The sequence below is a fragment of the Otolemur garnettii genome, unplaced genomic scaffold (assembly GCF_000181295.1).
Source record: "Otolemur garnettii isolate 467f Iridium unplaced genomic scaffold, OtoGar3 scaffold00011, whole genome shotgun sequence".
NCBI lineage: Eukaryota > Metazoa > Chordata > Mammalia > Primates > Galagidae > Otolemur > Otolemur garnettii.
The window spans coordinates 5166026-5187916 of NW_003852406.1; the positions used below are offsets into that span (position 1 = coordinate 5166026).

Consider the following 21891-nt stretch of genomic DNA (forward strand, 5'->3'; position numbering starts at 1 on the left):
GGGGAACTGCTACTAAACAAGAATGCTAGGGCTTTCAGTTAAAATTTGCCTAAACTTTAGCATTTTTGTGCTTGCCCTGTTAAATATACATTTGCTCTATTCCTATCCATTTTCCCTATTTCCCTTTTTAATATAGCTTCTGTAGCTTCCTTCTATAAGCTTAATAATACATGACTAACAATATAACCTTGCTTTAAGAATATTAAGGCTATTTAAGCAAATAAAGTTGGAACTTTGCTGTTATACACTGAAAAAAGTAGCAGATGACTTAGAGCAGTGGTTCTCAACCTTCCTAATGCTGCAGCCCTTTAATACAGTTCCTGTGGGTCGCGACCCACAGGTTGAGAACTGCTAATTAGAGTATAGGAGATGAGTGGGAGAATGGGAAAGGACAACCAGAGAAGGGTTACCATTAGGGACAGGGTCTCTACTGGATCAGGACTGGAGGCTGGGATGCCTGTCAGGCCCTGCTCCTATCTACACTGGGCACACAGTCCCATCATAGGAAAACAAACTGAGCAGCACTCAGCTTCCCATCCAAAGCCCTACCCTGGCTTAGGTACTAAGCCTATGTGTAATGTTTCTACTCCCACATAGCACAAGATACCAAAGAAAGCAGAATACCCATTTCTTGACTGAAGTAGCTGATAAATGTTCTGTACAACCACAAAGGCAATTGTCCAAGAGGGAGGATGTGCACTAGAATAACTAAGATGGAGAGAAATAATTTTGAGAAAGGCTTATGCAGAGTCACAGGTCTAAAACTGGGTGGAGAGAAGCTTGAGTGGATGGTGTTATGTGATCTCACAGTAAAAGTTCTAGCCTCTCCCCAGCTGAGGATCCTACCTTGAAGCGGAAGGAAGACCTGAGGCTTCAGTAAGCCAGAGGGGCAAGAGCACAGCAGCAGCAGTGTCTGAACTCACCTGGTGCCCCACTGTCTTCTTGTGCTCTTTGGCTGTCTGGCCTGGTTTGCCTTTGGTAGGCTTGGAAGAAGCACGGGTGAGAGGTACGCGCCCTGAGGAGATGGCTGAGGTTGGACTGATGGCCTTCTCATCATCTTGAAATAGTTCTGGTAACATCTTAAACTGAGTCAGAAACAGTTACAGGAAATTACACTCCAAATTCAAATTCAAATGTAAATCTTCACAGAAGAAATATCACAAACTTTCAGTAAATAGTGACGCCCCTCCTTAGGCATCCTGTCAGAGACACATTCCAGAAATAATCAGTATCTGTGTTAGGTGCCAACAATTTGAAAGGAAGGAGAGATAAATGGTACTCATATATAGGTGAAAAAAAGGAACAATTCTACAAGCATGTTTGGAGAAAACAAAATCAAAACGACTGACTACCCTCAAAACACATAACAAGGCTCAGTGCCTGTGGCTCAAACGGCTAAGGCGCCAGCCATGTACACCTGAGCTGGTGGGTTCGAATCCAGACCAGGCCTGCCAAACAACAATGACAGTTGCAACCAAAAAATAGCCAGGTGTTGTGGCGGGCGCCTGTGGTCCCCGCTACTTGGGAGGCAGAGGCAGAGACTCGCTTGCGCCCAGGAGTTAGAGGTTGCTGTGAGCTGTGATGCCATAGCACTCTACCCAGGGCAACAGCTTGAGGCTCTATCTCAAAAAAAAAGAAAACCACATAACAAATATTCATCTTCTAAAATTAGTGCTTCCAAGAAAACAAATTAACACTATAGAGTCCTATATATTTATACTTGCTTCGATTAGGTGTAGAGAGATTATAAATTTCACACCCCAAGGGTGGGCTTCTGGGCCTTCAAGCCATGTTAGGTAAACCGTACACTTCCCCACTTCTAATGCAGAAATGCTAGTACGCAGACTGGCAGTCACTCCAAGTGAGTCATCAGAATGCATACTACCTTCTGAGGACCCATTGGCTAGTCAGAAAACTAAATCAGAATAAAGAAAACTGATTAAAGGTGCCTCTAGAAGAAGAACCTATGCATCCTCTGTTTAAGGCAAATTACTTTGGCAAAGTGGTAACACTAGAATTTCATAGTTTTTATCACTCTTCATAAAACAAAATAATAAAGATCTTTAACTTAATAAAATAAGGGAATTTTCTCTTACATATCAATCTTAAAAGCTAGAAAGCAGGGTGATGCCTGTGGCTCAAAGGAGTAGGGCGCCAGCCCCATATACCAGAGCTGGTGCATTCAAACCTAGCCCCGGCCAAAAAAAAAGTTAGAAAGCATTAATGCCCAGTTCCTGCTAAATTAAGAAAAAAATAAAAAACCTGAATTTTGCTCTAGATACTTTGACTCATTTCTGAGAGTCAAAAGTTACATTTGGTCTTCATATAATTTTTATATTACCAAAATAATTGAAGGAAAAAGGTTTTATTCCAAAAATAAGGGTCAAGGGCGGTGCCTGTGGCTCAAGGGAGTAGGGCGCCAGCCCCATATTCTGGAGGTGGTGGGTTCAAACACAGCCCCGGCCAAAAACTGCAAAAAAAAAAAAAAAAAAAGGATCAAAATGTTCATATACTATTACACTGAAGTTATAGGAATTCTCATAGAATAAATCAGAAAAATAAGGAGTACCAGTCAGTACTGGAATAGAAGTTACATGAAGATTTTTACCTTTTACTGAATAAACGAATATTCGTTTTGCTGAACTAAATAACTGGCTTCCTGAGCTGAGCTTCCCTCCCCATCCTTTCTGGATGAATGAAGGTCAAAGTGTAGAGGGAGGAGTCAACCTAATAATGTAGTATAGCCGGCATAATTCCTGCCATCTGGAATACTCTTTCCCCACTGGAAAGCAGTGTTTCTGGTATCAATGCCTAAGAAAAATAATTTTAAAGAGCTTTGGGCCATACTTGGAACTGCACTTAATGGTGAACAGAGACTGATCTCCATCAGGATGGAGTCATAGGACATGTTTGTAGAACTGCCCTCTTACATGACATAGCAAAAAAACTGTTTTCTCTCACAGTCTCTCACAAAGGCATAAGAGAATCTAGAGCCACTGTGGAGGTAATATTTCAAATAAAACTGAAAGACAATATTGCACAGTAGTTAAAAGCACAGATTCAGAGGAAGACGAGTTTCAATTTGGCTTGAAAACTCATTAGCCATAAAGTCTTTGTGCCTCAGATGCCTCATCCATTACATGAAAGGAATAATACCACCTCATTATAAGGATCAGATGAGTTGACATTCGTAAGACATTTAGAACAGGACCTGACACACTGCAAGTTCCATATATTTGATAAATTAAAAACAAAAAGTTTTTGTTAGAAAAACAATTATTATTGTTATTTAAGAGCTAATGCTTCCATAACTAACATTTTATTGAATATATCCTGATTAGAGTAAGCCTCTCCATGGTTACCTTGCTTGATTTAAGAACTTTAATTTGTTCTTCAAAAACGGTGTCTTTATTCTTTTCAAGAAAGCCTTCACATTGGTATTCCACCTGAAAACACATGGAAAGATCTCCTTCACTGATAAAACTTTTAACTAAATATCATCAACAACAAAAATATTTATTAGGCTCAAACTATATGACCAGCTTTCAGCAAAGTGATAATATCAGTCTTCCTTAACAAACCAGTATCATTCATAGTAAGAAGTATTATCAGGAATAATATGTTAACTCTTAGAGGAAAACTCTCCAAATACTTTTTCTTAGAGAACAATGATAGTGCTGAGTAACTGTGGCCTAAATGATCCTCCCAATTCATAGGTAAGCAGACTAATAAGAAATAGATTCTCTTCCCTTAGGCTAGCCAAAAAAAGCTCCTCCAAAGCTGACTCCATATATCTCCTTAAAATGAACTCTAGGAAGCCTAACCCAAAGCCTACCCTATACCTTCTTGAAATACAAGTTAGTCTCATGGCTCCTGATTTGCTAGGTATACTCGAGAGCTTATGAAGCAGCAAGATAGTCGGCCTTATCAGAAAGGACCCAGCACATCAATCACAGAGAATGATGCAAATCCACGATCTCAACTCTGAAACACTTGAGATCAGCCATGCTTTAGAACTCAAAGGTTTTGAGACATTTAGAAATGTAATATATACATACACCATGTTATAATACCTCCAGCAGGGTCTGAGACACCAATCTATAACCAAATACATTAATAGGTTTACACTGAATATCTAGTCTAACTGGGATAAATAAAGACTATGAGTAACCTTATTTTAATTCAGGTCAAAGATCAGGTCTAGCTGCTGAGGTATAAAAAGATATGGTTTTCAGACTTTCCTGAATTTCATAATTGTAGATAGAGGATAGCAGACCCATATTCATTTTGCATATAATTCAATTTAGGTAAAAGAAAAAACTATAAAGATTGCTTTTCCTATTGGGTCCTAAAGAATGCAGGCATCAGCCAAAATAAATGAATGGATAATACTTCTTTTTAAAAAAGCTTTAAACTGGAATTTATTATTATTATTTTGATATGTTTAGGGGATAGGAGTCGTTTTATTACATGGATAGATTCGATAGTGATGAGATCTGGGCTTTTAGTAAACCCATCACCCAAAAATATACATAGTACTGAATAGGTATTTTCTCAGCCCTCACCCTCCCCTAATCTTCCCACTTTTGGGGTCTCTAATGTCTATTCTTGCACCCTATATGACCATACGTACTCATAGGTTAGCTCCCACTTATAAGGTATCTGATTTTCTGTTCCTGAGTTACTTCACTTAGGATAATGGCCTCGAATTCCATGTAGGTTGCTGCAAAGACATTGTTCCATTCTTTTTTATTGCTGAGTAGTATTCCATGGTATATACACATGTAAATACTACATTTTCTTTATCCACTCAATAGTTGGTGTGCACATAGGTTGATTCTGTATCTTTGCTATTGTAAATCATACTTTGGTAAACATTCAAATATGGGTATCTTCTTGATATAATGACTTCTTTTCCTCTGGTTAAACACCCAGTCATAGGATTGCTAGATTGAAAGGTAGATCAACTTACAGTTGTTTGAGAAATCTCCATACTACTTTCCACAGCAGTTGTACTAATTGACATTCCATTAAACAGTTTATAAGCATTCCTTTTTCATTGTATCTGTACCAACATCTATTGTTTTGTTTTTCCCAGAGTAACGAAGAGATTTTATTTAGGAAGAACAAAGAGAAAGTTTAAAGCACTTCCAAAGAGAGTTGGAAGTGGGTCCCTCTCATGAAAGAGAGAAGGCAAGAGAGACCACATCTATTGTTTTTTGACACTGTAATAATGGCCATTCTGACTAGAGTAAGATGACATGTACTGTGGTTTTTATTATTTATTTATTTATTTATTTTGGCTGGGAGCTGCGTTTGAACCCACCACCTCCAGCATATGGGGCCAGCGCCCTACTCCTTTGAGCCACATGCGTCACCCTATTGTGGTTTTTAATTTGCATTTCTCTAGAGCAGGGGTCTGCAAACTTTTTAAACAGAGGGCCAGTTCACTGTCCCTCAGACTGTTGGAGGGCTGGACTACAGGCCCTGGGACGAGTCAGCTGCTAAGCAGGACAGGCAGCAGTGGCAAAAACACAGCGGGCTGGGTAAATGTCCTAGGCGGGCTGCATGTGGCCTATGAGCAGTAGTTTGAGAACGCCTGCTCTAGAGACTAGTGATGTTGAGCATTTTTTCATATGTTTATTGGCTATTTGTATATCTATTTTCTTTGTTTGTTTGAGACAGAGTCTCAAGTTGTCACTCTGGGTAGAGTGCCATGTCATCATAGCTCACAGGAATTTCCAACTCTTGGGGTCAAGCAATCCTCATGCCCCAGTTTGTTGGGGGTTTTGTTTGTTTGTTTGTTTGTTTTTCTAGTTTAGTAGAGACAGGGCTTACTTTTGCTCAGGCTGATCTGGAAGTCATGAGCTCAAGCAATCTCCCCACCTCGGCCCCCCAGAGTGCTAGGACTACAGGTGTGAGCCACTACACCCGGCCACGTGTATATCTTCTTCATAAATATATGTTCATGTCATCTGTCCACTTTTTGATGAGATTCATCTGGGTTTTTTTTCCATGCTGAGTTGTGTCAGTTTCCCTGGAGATCCTGGATTCTTTGTCAAATTCATAGTTCGCATGCATTTTCTCCCATTCTGTAGGTTGACTATTTATTCTGTTGATTATTTCTTTTGCTGTGCAGAAGCTTTTTAGTTTAGACCCATTTGTTTATTTTTGTCCTGGTTGTATTCGGTTTTGGGGTCAATTGTAAATTCTCTGCCTAGGCCAACATCCAGAAGAGTTTTTTCTAAATTTTCTTTTAGAAATTTATGGCTTCAGGTTTCACATTTAAGTCTTCAATCTATCTTGAGTTTATTTTTATATACAGAAAGAAATAGAAATCTAGTTTCATTATTCTGCTTATGTCTATCCAATTTCCCCAGCACCATTTATTGAAAAGGGTGCCTTTTCCCCAGTGTATGTTCTTGTCTGCTTTGTCAAAGGTTAGCTGTAGGCACATGGCTTAATTTTGGAGTTCTCTATTCTGTTCCATTGGTCTATGTGTCTACTTTTATGCCAGTACCATAATGTTTTAGTTACTACAGCCTTGTAGTATAATTTGAAATCAGGGAATAAGATGTCTCTGAATTTGTTCTGTTTGCTTAGGATTGCTTTGACTATTCAGGCTCACTTTTGGTTTCATATAAATTTTAGGATTTTTTTCTAATTCTGTGAAAAATGACGTTGGTATTTTGACAGGAATTGCACTGAACCTTCATACTGCTTTGAAGGTATGAAGTATGCTCACTTCAACAATTTTGATTCTTTCAATACATGCACATGGGATATTTTTCCATTTGTTTGTATATAATTTCATCAATGTTTTGTAGTTTTCCTTGTAGAGAGAGATCTTTCCTAGGTATTTTATTTTATTTTTTGCAGCTATTATAAATGGGATTGAGTTCTTAACTTGGTTCTCAGATTGGTTATTATTGGTATATAAAAATACACTGATTGGTGTACAGATTTTGTGACCGAAGACTTTACTGAATTCATTCATCAAATCAAGGAATCTTTTGGAAGAGACTTGAGGGTTTTCCAGGTGTAAGAGCATAGCATTAGCAACAGAGATAATTTAATGTCCTCTTTTCCAATTTGGATGCCCTTTACTTCTGGTCCCTTGCCTGACTGCTCTGGCTAGGATTTCTAGTATTATGTCGACTATAAGTAGTGAAAAGGGGGCATCCTGGTCTTGTTCCAGTTCATGGTAGGAAAGCTTTTAACCATTCCTTGTTCAGTATGATGTTGGTGGTGGGTTTGTCATATATAGCTTTTATTATGGTAAGATGTGTTTCTTTTATGCCTAGTTCACGAAGGGCTTTTATTATGAAGCATGCTGGGTTTTACTTTTTTTATTAGATCATAACTGTGTACATTACTGCATTATTATAGAATGCTTTTCCTACATCTATTAAGATGAACATATTGGTTCTGTTTTTAGTTCTGTTTATGTGGTAAATCACATTCACAGACTTGCATATGTTGAACCATCCTTGTATCCCTGGGATGAAACTTGTTTATAGTGGCTTTGATTTGCTAATATTTTGTTGAAGATTTTCACATCTCTATTCCTCATGGATATTGGTCTGTAGTTTTCTTTTCTTATTGTGTCCTTTCTTGGCTTTCGTATCAGGGTGATATTGGCTTTGTAGAATGAATCAGGGAGGTATTCCCTCCTCAGTCTTTTGAAAAAGTTTCAGTAGGACTGGTGCCAGTTCTTCTTTGTATATCTGATAGAATTCAACTGTGAACCTATCTGGCCCTGGGCTTTTTGTTGTTGTTATTGCTGTCAGGAGATTGTTTTTTATTACTGATTCAATCTCACTATCCGTTATTGTTCTGTTCAGAATATCTACTTTCTGTTTCAGGCTTGGGAGGTTATATGTTTCCAGGAATTCATCCATTTCCTCTATGTTTTCTAGTTTGTGGATGAAAAATGTGTGTAGTAGTTTTGGATGGTCTCTTGTATTTCTGTGGCATTGGTTATAATGCCTTTTTCATTTCTGATTGAACTTATTTGAATTTTTTAATCTAGCTAGTGGTCTATTGATTTGTTTATCTTTTCAAAGAACCACCTTTTCATTCGTTGATCTTTTGCTTTCTTTTTTTAAATTTTTGTTTCAGTTTTGATGTCTTAGTTCTGTTCTGATCTTTATCATTTCTTTTCTTCTTCTAGTTTGGGGTCTAGTTTGTTCTTGTTTTTCTACCTTCTTCAGGGCAACATTTTGTTGCTATTTTGTGATTTTTCAACACTTGAAATAGGCATTTAACTCTATAAACTTCCCTCTTAGCACTGTTTTTGCTAAGTCTCAGAAGTTTTGATAAACTGCAATTAGTTTCACTAATTTAAAAAAAATTTAAATCTTGATTTAGTAGTTTACTCAAAGGTCATTCAGGAGGCAGGTTCATTTCCATGTATTTGTATAGTTTTGAGAGTTCCTCTTAGAATTGATTTCTAGTTTTATTCCAGTGTGCTCTGAGAAGGTACTTGATATGATTTTCATTTTTATTTAATTTATTGAGACTTATTTTGTGGCCTAATATATGATCTATCTTGGAAAATGTTCTATGCATGTAAGAAGAATGTATTTCCGCAATTGTTGAGTGGAATGTTCTATAAATGTCTCTTAAGTCCATTTGTTCTAGAGTCTAAGTCCAGTGTTTCTCTGTTGATTTTCTATCTGGATGACCTGTCTCATGCTATCAATGGAGGTGTTCAAGTCTTCTACTATTACTGTATTGTTGTCTATCTCTTTTCTTAGGTTTAGCATTATTTGTTTTATGAATCAGGGTGCTCCTGTGTTGAGTGCTTATATATTTAGGATTTTTATGTTATTGAATTGATTCCTTCATCATTATATAAGAGCCTCCTCTTTCTTTTTACTGATGTTAATTTCAAATCATTTTTATCTGGTATTAGCATAGCCACTCCTCCTTACTTTTGATTTTCACTTGTATGGAATATTTTTTCACCGCTTTATCTTAAGTCCATAAGGATCTTTAAAAGTTAAGCAATTCTTTTGAATATAGCAGATATTCAGATTGTGAGTTTTTATTCATTCCACCAATCTATTTCTTGTGGGGCATTTAGTTTATGTGCAAAGTTAATATTAATATGAGAGGTTCTGTTCCTGTCATAATGTTGATTTTTACCTAATTGCTTTGTGTTCTCCATTGTGAAACTGTCTTTGTAAGAGCTGTGAGTTTTACACTTTCATGTGTTTTTATGATAGCAAACACTAACCTTTCATTTCCACATTTAGACCTTCCTTGAGCATTTCTTACAGAACAAGTCTAGTGGTAACAAATTGCCTTAGCGTTTTCTTATCCAAGAAAGTCTTTATTTCTCCTTTATTTATGAAACTTAGTTTGGTGGGATACAAAATTCATGGCTAATAGTTCTCCTCTTTAAGAATATTGAAGCTAGGACCTCGATCTCTTCTAGCTTATGAGGCTTTGGCTGAGAAGTCAGCTGTTAGTCCAGTGGACTTGCCTTAGAGGTAATTAAATGTTTTTGTCTTGCTACTTTAAATTTTTTTCCTTCTAGTAGATTTTAGCTAGTCTGCTGATGACATCCTTTGGTGAAGACCTTTTTGCAGTGTATCTCCCTGGTGTTCCCTGGGCCTCTTCTATCTGCATGTCTATGTCTCTTGTAAGACTAGGGACATTTTCCTCGATTATTCCCTCAAAAAGGTTTTATATACTTTTTACACTTTCTTCTTCTCCCTCAGGAATCCTATGACACATAGGTTTGGACGATTTACAAAATCTCACATTTCTCAAAGTCTTTGTTCACTTTTTATTTACTGTTGCTGCAGTTGTCATTGTTGTTTAGCTGGCCCGGGTAGGGTTTGAACCCACCAGCCTGGATATATGTGGCCAGCACCTTACCCACTGAGCTATGGGCACTGCCCTGTTCACTTTTTGTAATTCTTTTTTCTTTATTTTTATCTGACTAGGTTAATGCAAAAGACCTGTCTTTAAGCTCCGGAATTCTCTCTCTGGCTTGACCTATTCTATTGTGAGGACTTTCGAATGCATTTTGCAATTCCATCAAAGAATCTGTCATCTCCAGATATTCTGTTTGTTTTTAAATATCGCTTTAGTAAATCTTTCACTCATGTAATGAATTATTTTCATTTTGGTTGAGATCCATTGCTAGAGAGCTACTGTGATCCTCTGGGTGCGTCAAAACATTGTTTTCTCATATTGCCAGCGTTCTTACACTGGTTCCTTATCATCTAGAGAAGCTATTACTTATTATTTTTGAATTGACTTTCATTTAAATGAATTCTTTAAATATCTTATTATTTTTTCCCCTAGAGTATATGCCTATGAATTATGTTGTATTAGGTTGTTTGGCTTCAATTTCGGGTGGTTTCAGGGGCCACCCAAAGTGTGTGAGTTCCTTGGTTATAGGAACTCTTAACCTTGTATAGTGGCTTTCTAAAATGCTGATGGTGGTAGATGTACTGGGCATATGAGTAGGCTCACTATCTTCTGTAGGACTGTAACTGTGGAGTTCTCAGGAAACTCATCTCTTTCAGCAGTATTATACTGGATTGTGCATTTCAACCTTCAGGGGCAAGAGGCACACTGACAGGTAAGAGTCAGAAGCTCCAAATGCCAGTGGATATATGTTTGAACTTTGTTTACTAGTTGTTTACTCTTTTTTGTTTCAGGTAATAGACCAGTCTATGGAATGCTGATGCTCTGAGTTCCCTGCTCAGCCCCAGATGGAAGGACAATGCTGTGTAGAACTGGACCATTCAACCTTGTCCACAGATATCCCAATGAGAGTATGTAACTTAGGTGACAGACGAGTGAGGGTACTGGGACTCCTGGTGAACTGTGCTGAGGTTTCCACAGTGGGGTAAGGGTACGTCAGCTCCACATCTTGAGCTGGCAGGAAGGCAATTTACTTTGCTATCATAACCCTATCCCAAGGCTTGTAACTTTCAGTTCAGTCAGACAGAGTGACCTCCAGGTCTTAACCTCACTGAGAGTCACAAAAAATGCTACTCTCTTCACCTAAATGGTTACAAGGCAGAACTTCTTCCCTTAGTCCAAAAAAGACAGCTCTGTGGCTCCCGTGTTCTCTGTGGTGAAACCCTGCTGTTCTATGTAGAGAGGGAGAGGAACCCTGTCTTGTGGTACATTCAAGTGAGTACAAGCTATAAAGTGTTGCTGGCAACTTGGGATGGCCCAAGCTCAAATCCCTAGGAGAGGTTCAAGTGCCAGCAGTGGTGGACTAAGTTAGCTGATCAAGTCCTGTGGGGACCAGATCAGGACTGGGCTGTGGAACTTGTCCTCAGCCCTCCTTGGGTTCAGGTGCTGGTTATATGAGGGAAAGTAAGATAATCTCTTGGTTGCTCATAGACTGCTTAAATTGGGGCAGGGTAGGTGAGCTGCAGGCCTGGACCAGGGAAGGTAGGCTCCTCTTAGTGGATTAGTGGGAGGCAGGGTGGAGAATGTAGAACAGACTTCTGGAGACTGGCTGCTAGAATGGTACCACCCAGCTACAGCTGGAATGCTCAGGCAGGGACAGGCTTGCCACCAGAGAGGGTGGGTCCCTCTCAGTTGAGGCAGACTGCTGCAGGGTACATGATTGGAATCACACTTCTTTCCCTCAGCAGCAGCAGTGCTCTCTGTCCTGGGGGCACAAATGCACCCAGATCCCTAGCTGCCTCTTGACCTGCTGCTGGCAGTGGTAGGGGTCAAATTGCTGGGACTGAGTTCTCAGAATGGCAGCTGGCAGCAACTGGAATGCTCAGGTAGGGGGAAAGGCAGTTGTTCTATTAACTTGCCATCAGGAAGGCAGGTTTTTTTAATACAGGCAGGCAGTGTGGGGTGTACAGATGCTTGCACCTGCCTCCCTCAGCAGTGGCTGTGGTTATCTGTCCTAGAGACATATGAAAGTGCCCACTCTTCCCACTTCCTCTGTGACCCTGCTGCTGTGGCAACAATGGTGGAGGCCCCTGAGCAGGTCAGAGACATCTGGGATCTGAGCTGTCTCAATAAGTCAGGGCTCAAAAGCCTGTGGGACTTCATGTGGGTTTGAGCAATGTGGCAGCTCCTTGCATTAGTCTGGGGGCCTGCAAAGGTCTAAGGGCTTCCCCATAGCTAGGAGTTTAAAAGTCCTTGGCAGGAGTATGGAACCCCAGGATCTGTCCCTCATGCTTTCCTCTCATTAGGGAACTTCTCCCATCTTCCCTCCAATCCCAGCAGAGCAGGGGTGTGACTTCCCACTCCTCTACTTTCTGTCACTTTCCTATCAAGTTCCAATATTTTCTCTTAGACTATCTATTTGAAATGTTACTACCTATTCACTAAGATTCTGATTCCCTTCTGTGAAAGATGTACACATTAATTATACCTAGACAGCCTTCTTGAACTGGAATCCCTATACCTCTGTACTGTTTTTTTTCCCCCACATTTATCTTAAATATTCAAAAAGAAAACAAGATACAAAGGTTTCTTACCTTGTCAGCAAAATGCTGGATGATGAACGCTTTGTTTGATAGACGAGGCTTTTCAAAAAGAGCACATTTGTTCAAATGTGTGTTGTACAATTTTTGGGCCCAAGTGTCATCTGTTCCCTTAGGCATCTATATTCAGGAAAAAAAAAAGAAAGAAAGAAAACAACGTGAATATTGAAAGTCTTTTAATGTATCAGCTGCCAAGAGGCCATTTTTAAAAATTACCTAAGAACATTTATATTCAGTTAGGAATTCTTTCCTTCTAAATTTCTCTCTCACTGGCCAAAAACCAATTTTTTTTTTTTTTTTGAGACAGAGTCTCACTTTGTCACTCTTCGTAGTGTGCCATGGTGTCACAGCTCACAGCAACCTCCAACTCTTGGGCTTAGGGGATTCTCTTGCCTCAGCTTCCCGAATAACTGGGACCACAGGTGCCCACCACAGCGCCCGGCTATTGTTTGTTGCAGTTTGGCCGAGGCCGGGTTTGAACCAGCCACACTTGGTATATGGGGCCGGCACCCTACTCACTGAGCCATAGGCGCTGCCCTTCAAAACCAATTATTAATGAAGAGTATGACTAACACTTTCCCATGGTGATCCAGCCCATTCTTTGAGTAACTCAATCTCCCTATTCCAGGAATCATCAAATAAACATTTGATGAACCTGCTCTTAAAACAACAAAGGTTCACAAAAAAAGATGAAATATCATGGCTATTGTGTATGTTCTTAAAGTTCTGTTAATAAAGGGCAACATCTATACATAGTGAAATATTTATATAATTCAGAAAGGTGTAAAATAGAGAGTAGTTGCCTCTTGCCATTTCCTACAACTTCCTTTTCTCTTTCTGTCTTTAAAATATGTACATGGATGGGATCATACTATGTGTTTCTTGAGTTTTTTTCCTCTTAATTATAGTATTCTCTTACTTTTGGCCACTAGATGGTTATTGATTTTTTGTTATTATGACAACTGTCACAGCTTTCTTCTTACATGTACATATACACTTGAAAACTTTTGCAAGTACATTCAGAGGTTGAATTCTCAGCACTTCTAATCTTGAATGAAAAGGCATATATGTTTATAACTATGATAAATGGTGTGAAATTTCCTATAAAATATTTTGTAGGAATTCATGCCCTTCATCAGGGGTACATGCAACATTCATTTAGTATTTGCAAATGAAAGGTATCAAGATAAACCTTACCTATTTGTTTGTTTTGAAACAGTGTCCCACTCTATTACTCAGGCTGGAGTACAGTGGAGTGATCTTAGCTCACTGCAACCTTTAACTTCTGGGCTCAAAAGATCTTCCTGCCTCAGCCTCCAGAGTAGCTGGGACTACAGATGAGCACCACCATGCCCAGTAAATTTTTTTCAATTTTTTTTTAATATTTTGTAGAGACAAGGTCTTGATACATTTCCTATGCTAGTCTGAAAATCCTGGCCTCAAGTCATCCTGCTGCCTCAGCCTCCCAAAATGCTGGGATTATAGGTGTGAGCCATCATGCTCAGCCTGATATTTGTCTATTTGGTAGGTAATAAGCAGTATGCCATTTTTGCTTTGTTTTGTATACTTTTTAAACTTCAAGTGAGAGAGAGAACCTTTCCATTACATGCAAACATGTCTAGATGCTCAGGAGGATCAACTGTGGCAAGATGTAATTTATTGCATATAAACTAAAGAGAAATTGAGAGAAAAGATAGGTTTGCCTGAGATCACTCAGTTAGTGGTAAAGCTGGAGATACAGTATTTTTTCTAACATGCTGCATCTTCAAGTATTAAACCTACCACTCCATCCCTATCATATATGTCAGTAATAAAAGAGAACTAATCAATTTTAAGATATGGCTACTTAAAACTACTAATCAAACTTGGTCCTTTACTTAATTTCTTACATCTTTAAATAAATTCTATCACTGAATAAAAAGTACTATGTATGAGCACATTTACAACAAATGTGACTAAAATTGTAATAACTGTATCTAATGTCAAATTTTCCCAGATTTTTAGAATCAGCTGAAAAGAGAAAAGAAATTCTCCTAGTTTCACTTGTAATTAGAATGTCTGGGGTCTACCATCCCTTCAAAATGAAAGTTAGTGTGACTCCCCCCCACTTGCCGCCACAACAGCATCTCATAATATACTGATGAATCTCTGCTGGAACCCACTTATCTGCTGACCTTGATACATATGTTTGGATAGACTACATTACCCTAGAAAATTATATTTACCTTGCATTCTTCATCCAGCAAATCTAGAATACCCAGTTTAGATTCTATAAGATTGATACAAGGTTGATTATCATAAAAATCTATAAGTGTCCATGGAATTTGTTCCTTCATATATTCCTCTTGCTCTAATTTGAAGACATGCTGAAATGAAAAAGAAAAACTACTTGATCATCATAATAAAGAATGTAGCCAAGAAACGATATTTACATAAAACATTAAGGTGGTACCAACATAATTTGAGATAGTCCATGTCCTCCAACAATAGCAATCGCATGGAAGAATCATGATTTACACAGAGAAAGCAAATAAAAACCACAAGACAGCAAAACCCAGCTATACAGCATTCTTCGTGAACAAATAAATCTAGGTATATGAATGATTTAAATAGCTAACAAATTGACCTGGGATGGTGGCTTATATCTATAATCTTAGCACTTTGGGAAGCCACAGTGGGGGAATCACTTAAGGCTAGGAGTTTGAGATCAGATTGGGTAAAAACATGAGATTCTGTCTCTACCAAAAAAAAAATCTAAAAATTAGCCAGGCATGATGATGCAAACCTGTACTCCCAGCTATACTTGGGAAGATTAGTTAACCTCAGGAGTTTCAGGCAACAATAGACTGCACTCCAGCCTGGGGGGTAGAGCAGGACTGCATCTCAAAATTTGATAATGGTTGGTCTTTTGTGTCTACTTTGATTATTCTCTCCAGTCAAGGACTCTATGATTTTCACTTTTCTAGATGCTATATCCAGTGCTTCAAGCAGCTACAACCCCTATCATTTCATTGCTATTGCTGCTAAAGGTTTTAGCCACCATCCTCACTATTGCTTCTCATTTCCCTTCACTCATTTAAGCAAAAGTATGCATTGATTGTATACTGTGAGCCAGTGGCTGCACATGGTCCACCACATAGATGTGGACACTGCCCTCGTGGAGTTTGGAGATGAGGGAGAGAAACAGACAGAAATAAATAATTGCAAGGAGTACAATTACAAGCTAGAATGATATTACAAAGGTAAATAACGTGAGTAATGAGAATAAGAGCCCTCACTTAGGTGAGGCGGGCAGGCTCAATTAGTTCCCACCTATCCGGTACAATGTAGTGGATACGGCACACATCCTGGGTGAAGGACTCAACCGCAACTCAGACCTTGGACTTTACAAACAAATAATGTAATCTAATTGTATGTACCCTCATATTAACCCATTTAAAAAATATAGTCCTCATCTAATTTGGATACAGGTTGGTCACGGTAGGTTTCCTTGGGGAGTACTATGTGACCTGGGTTTGAGGATGAATGCAGGCCCAACTAGCCCAAATGGGAAGGGCGATCCAACTCCCAGCTCCTGCTTCAAGGCACTGCCCAGCCAGTTACAGCTGACACCTCATCTTCTAGTTTCTACAGATGCTAAGGACCACTATTCATTCTTAGGGGGCTTCTGCTTTCCTTTACTTGTCTCTTGCCTCATTTGCAGTGTTTACAGTCTAACCTGATAGAATACACTTTAGTAGAAATGGGTCATCAATATGAATATTTCTGCCATGCTAGTTTAATTAGATAGCTAATTTCTTCTATTCTTTCAGTTAACAAGAAGACAAATGAGCACCACATGTCAGCAAGATGCCCTAACTAATGGTACCAACCTTAAAATTTCATGAATTTATATGCAGTCTCTATACTGCACATAAATTATAAAAGGTCAAGAAGTACTGCTCTTCACTTTAAATAGAGCTTATTTATATTACCATCTCTACATCTAGTTGGGAGGTTCATGGGGTTTCAAATTTTGGATGCTCAATGGTCAAAGAGTGTGGGCATAAGATTCAATATGGCAGGGGATCCTTGGTCAATACAGCAATGCCTCCAAGCACTAAACATGTCTATCACAGTGCTTCTCATTCCAGCTCCCCCTATCTACAGCCCCATACCAGGGGACAGCCATGTTCTTCACTGTGAGACCTCACATTCCTAGTAACAGCTTACTAAACCAGGGGGTATATGTGAGAATAATGGCTAGAGATCGCTGGTGAAAAATGAACTAGGTTAATCAGATTTTCTCTCAGGTATCTGAACTGGGAAACAAGGAAATAATTAGGCAATTAGCAGTGGGAGCTGAAGCCGAAAGAAGCTAAAAATGAATGGGAGCTAAGCAAATTAAGAGGATGGGAAGAGCATTCCAAACACTGCTGGGTTCACAGGAAGTTTGAAGGGAGTGAGGAAGCAGTAACCTTCAGGTAGAAAAATATATACCAACTAGAAGGAAAAGATACGTCATCTGATACTAAGAGGAAGTGTAGCAGTTGTGCAGGAAAGCAAAGACGCAGTATGGGAGTAGGGAAGTGTGTATGAAGACAGAGAGAAGGAGAAACAGGTGGCTAGAGACAGGAAGCAGGACTTGCGGAGCTAAAAGGCCCCTGGGAAACAAACTAGCCAGTTCCTACAGGGCCTGGTGTTGCTTCCTCTATTTCCAGTCACCTCATGCTGAAATATACTGGGAAAGCACGCAAGGCTGTGGCATTCAGAAAAACCTTGAGAAATTGTAATGCTCAGTTCAGTTTCTGACAGGTTCTTATAACATTCCTTACACAGAGGAGAAAATTACTCCAATCATATTATGGAAATAGCACTTAAGTCTAAGGTTTTAAGAGCACCTCTAAATTATTTCACTGTAATAAGCAGCTTAATTTGCTGAATAAAGATGGTTCCATTTTTTCAAAGTATATGCAATACTTTAAAAAAATCAAACAGTCTAAAAGTTTTATAATGACAAACAACTCCTCCTTGTCCCATCTCTCTCCAACCTTAGTCTCACTACCCAGAGGCAACCATTTTTAAATCCCTTAGCCATTATTTCTCATATTTACCTATATACTTCTAAAGAATAGAAGTATCAGCTAGTTCTCTTTTTCTTTTTTATCTTATTTATTCCATATACAATCATTCCGAATACTTTCTGATTACAATTTGAAATATCATCTACTGATTTTGTGATAAGATAAATGAGGCTAAATTTAGACATACCACCTCCCCACTGCTCCTTTGTTATTTTCTCAACATTACCATGTTCAAATCCTTTTTTGGTTTTTACCAACTTTGAATCTTTTTCTTTAAATTTCTGTATTTTTTTGATCAACAACAGAGCATGCCACTTGACCTCCTTCTTTATAAGATGAAGATGTTAAGGGCACCTTTCCTGTCCTTTAGCTCTTTTCTCTTCCAATCCTATGGGTGATTCATCATCTTTAATATCTTCTTCCATTAGTAAACCACCCTATCTTCTTCCATTAGTAAACCACCCCCAATCTTGCACTTAAAACTGTGCCTGGCACATGATGGGCACTTGACATACCCCAATTCATTTAATCCATAAAACTATAAACGATAGGAATGATTTTTATCTCTGTTTTACAGATGAGGAACCGAAGACCTTGAGAGATCAGGTAACTTGCCCCAGGTTCCCTGGAAACCAAAGCAGAATAGGACTCCAATCCAGGCAGTTCACCTCCAGAGTCTGTGCCCTTTATTATTACAACATGCTGCCCATCATTTTCAAGCACCGACAAACCTTTCATCATGTTAATTCTCTAAGATATTCAATATTACTACTTCACAAAAGTCACTCTCCAAATATTCCCATTGCCTTTGTCTCAGTGGATGTCTCAGACTATTGAAAAGGGAATATGTAAAGTTCTGATTTTTAGATATAGAAATAAGAGTTAAGGTAGTAAAAACTCTACAGAATAATAAACTGAAGGATAGCCCTAGGCTCAATATTTCATACTCCCTACGCCTACCTAACACATTTACTGCCTTTTTCTATTTACCTTAAATTTTCATAATTATCAGACAACAATCCAAGGATGACTTTGAATTCCACTTAGACCATAAAACATTTTTCTAATATTGCATCATTTGTTAATCATCAGTTCCTTGGCAAGTTAGCTTTTCTAAACCCCGTATGATAATTATCACTTACAACTTTATTTCAAGAACCAGGAATTTAAGAAAATATAGCAGAATATTATTCAAGGAAGAAAATTCTTACCATATTGAATTGTTGCTGTAGCTTTTCGTTTGCATAATTTATGCAAAACTGTTCAAAACTATTTATCTCAAATGTTTCAAATCTGTGATAGCAAAAAATAATATGGGAAGGGAAGAAAAGGAATAAACAACTTTTTAAAAGTATTCAACATGTAGGTATACATTAGAAAGAAAGAAGTGGGAAATTCCCCAACATTGTGAAACTTTCTTTTCACATCAGTGAAGACAAAGGTTTGGTTTTCTTTCCTTTTTTTTTTTTCTTTGCAGTTTTTGGCCAGGGCAGGGCTGGATTTGAACCTGCCACCTCCAGTATATGGGGCCGTGCGGCACCCTACTCCTTTGAGCCATAGGCACTGCCCAGTTTTCTTTAATTTTTAAATTTATTATTTTTATAGATTTAGGGTGTACAAGTGCAGTTTTGTTACATGAATATATTTTGTTGTGATGAAGTCCGAGCTTTTTGTGTAACCATTACCCTCATACTGTATGGAGTACCCATTAGGTAATTTCTCATGCCACATTCCTTGGCCCCGAACCTCCCAAGTCTCCAATGCATAATATTCACTTTACATCCATATGTATACATTACTTAGCTCCCACTTGTAAGTGACAACATGAGGTATTAGACTTTCTATTTCTGAATTATTCCACTTAAGATAAACAGCCTCCAGTTTAATCCATGTTGCTGCAAGGGCCATGACTTCACTCTTTGTTATGGCTGAGTAGTAGTCCATGGTGTGTACATATACCACATTTTCTTCATCCTCACCCACTGATGGACACTTTGGTTGATTCCACAGAACATAAAGGTTTACAAGTCAGTAACATGGCTTATGTACCCAGCACATGAGCATCAGCCAAGCACAGAGAGGTTTTTTTAAAGGCCCAGGATTCAGAGATGCTCAACACTACGAGTTTTGGGAGGCTCATCTAATCCCAGTGAGGATAACAGAATTATGATGAAGCCACGTACATAGAAGGAAAACAGAAATAGAGGTCTCATAGGCTCTTTTGAATAACTGAACCAGAAAATGAAAAATTAGATACCAAACAAGAACAAATGGCAAGAAGGCTTTCACTAGTTAAAGAAAGGTACCCAGAGAAGGCAAACTGGCAAATTAAATTATATATTTAGAAATTCAGTGATAATTTACCATGAGAGTCTAAAAACCAATTAATTTCATTCACTAACTTTGTAAATTAGCTCCAGATGTGAAATGATTTTTTTAGTTGAATTTTAAGCAACGTGGAATTGTATCATCATTAAATTACTCTTGAATTGTCACAGGTAGAGTTTCCCTTCTCTTTATCAGTAGGAGACAGAATCCAATACCCACTTAAAGTTACTAGATAAGTTCTAGAAAAAAAAAATGCTCTCTAGCAGACCAGTGGGCCCAACATACTTACCCATAAATGTCCAGTACACCAATAAAAGAGTGCTGTTTGATAGCAGAGTGGAGAGCCCGATTGACATGATCTACAATCCAGTTAAAGAGCTTGGCATAGATGTGCTTGGCCAAAGCATCGCGGGCATTCGTGGCCTGCAACTTGGAGATGGGCTTGATGTATGTCTCTGTGGTAGTAGCCAGTTTCCGATGGCAGAGCCAGTGACACATCTCCTCATAGTCCACACCCATGAGGTCGCAAAAGATGGTAAGCGGTTCATGCTTGGGCTGTCAAAAGAGACAATGGGTTATTTCCTACATCCTATAACAGATAAATCAAATCAGAATTTCCCAGAAAATGTTAACAAAGAACTAACAAATAACGACTTGGTGCCTGTAGCTCAAGCACCTAAGGCGCCAGCCACATACACCTAAGCTGGCAGGTTTGAATCCAGCCAGAGCCCGCAAAACAACAATGACTACTGCAGCCAAAAATAATAGCCAGGCATTGTGGGAGGTGCCTGTAGTCTCAGCTACTTGGGAGACAGAAGCAGGAGAATTGCTTGAGCCCAGGAGTTGGAGGTTGCTGTGAGCTGTGATGCCACTGCACTCTACCCAAGGCAACAGCTTGAGGCTCTGTCTCAAAAAAAAAAAAAAGAACAGATAAAACTCGGTGATCTCTTTTATTATAACAAACACCAAGATCACTCAAAGTGAATTAGTGATAATAATCATGTTCACCTATCAAACCAGCATCTAGGCTGCATTTTGTAATCTCTTCTAGGACTCATTTAAAAACTAACCTCTTCCAGGCAGGGTGTGATGGCTCACACCTGTAATCCCAGCACTTGGGAGGTCAAGGCAGGTAGATTGCCTGAGATCACAGGTTCGAGACCAGCCTGAACCAGAGTGAGAACTCGTCTCTAAAAATAGCCGGGTGTTATGGTGGGTGCCTGTAGTCCAAGCTACTTGGGAGGCTGAGGCAATAGAACTGCTTGAGCCCAAGAGTTTGAGTTTTCTGTGAGCTGTGATGCCATGGCACTCACCAAGGGTGATAAAGTGAGACTCTGTCTCCAAAAAAAAGAGAAAAAATAAAAAATAACCTCTTCCTTTGACTGTTCATAGTATTTTTTGCATCTCTCTTAGGGAGACTTCATTCAGTCAATCAGAAAATCAGTTAGCTAGTCAACAAATTGAATCTTGACCACTATGGTTGGTCTTTATCCAGAGAGTAGTGGGAGGCCATTAAAGGGTTTTTAGGGGTTTTAAACTTGATAGTTATTTGTGTGACTTCTTAGATTAAAATCTCTGCAGGACTTACATATCCCTGTAACTCTTAGAAAGTCTCTCATGAGCCTTGCATGAGTAGGTGTTCAATAAATACTTGTTTAATTCAATCCATGTTAGTTTTACTTTTCAACATCTTCTGATTGATATCTATTGAATCTGATAAGATTCCTGGGGAATAAGCAGGGTGAACACCGTCAGCTCTAACTGATAAATGAGTAAACAGAATCCATGAGAAGAAAGGACTTGTTGTGCTCGCTTCGGCAGCACATATACTAAAATTGGAACGATACAGAGAAGATTAGCATGGCCCCTGCGCAAGGATGACACGCAAATTCGTGAAGCATTCCATATTTTTTCAGGAACCAGGCAAGGGTGCCCATTGTCTCCACTGCTCTTTAACATCGTAATGGAAGTTTTAGCCATCGCAATTAGGGAAGAAAAGGCAATCAAGGGCATCC

At 38.9% G+C, this 21891-nt stretch overlaps 1 protein-coding gene and 1 non-coding gene across 8 annotated transcripts in view; one reads left to right on the forward strand and one right to left on the reverse strand.

Moving 5' to 3' along the window:
• The window catches only part of MYO5A (myosin VA), a 126861-nt gene that overhangs the window by 69393 nt on the left and 35577 nt on the right, over positions 1 to 21891 (reverse strand). For all 7 annotated transcript variants that reach the window (XM_012801968.2, XM_023510112.1, XM_023510111.1 and 4 more), the window contains exons 9-14: positions 20166 to 20431; positions 18760 to 18841; positions 14711 to 14851; positions 12480 to 12605; positions 3363 to 3446; positions 924 to 1085 (exon numbers count right to left, since the gene is read on the reverse strand). In XM_012801968.2, coding sequence (XP_012657422.1) covers positions 924 to 1085; positions 3363 to 3446; positions 12480 to 12605; positions 14711 to 14851; positions 18760 to 18841; positions 20166 to 20431 — 861 coding nt within the window. The remainder of the gene's footprint in view (positions 1 to 923; positions 1086 to 3362; positions 3447 to 12479; positions 12606 to 14710; positions 14852 to 18759; positions 18842 to 20165; positions 20432 to 21891) is intronic.
• LOC111723468 lies at positions 21682 to 21788 on the forward strand. The gene has a single exon (XR_002771995.1). It is a non-coding gene; the product is annotated as a U6 spliceosomal RNA (small nuclear RNA).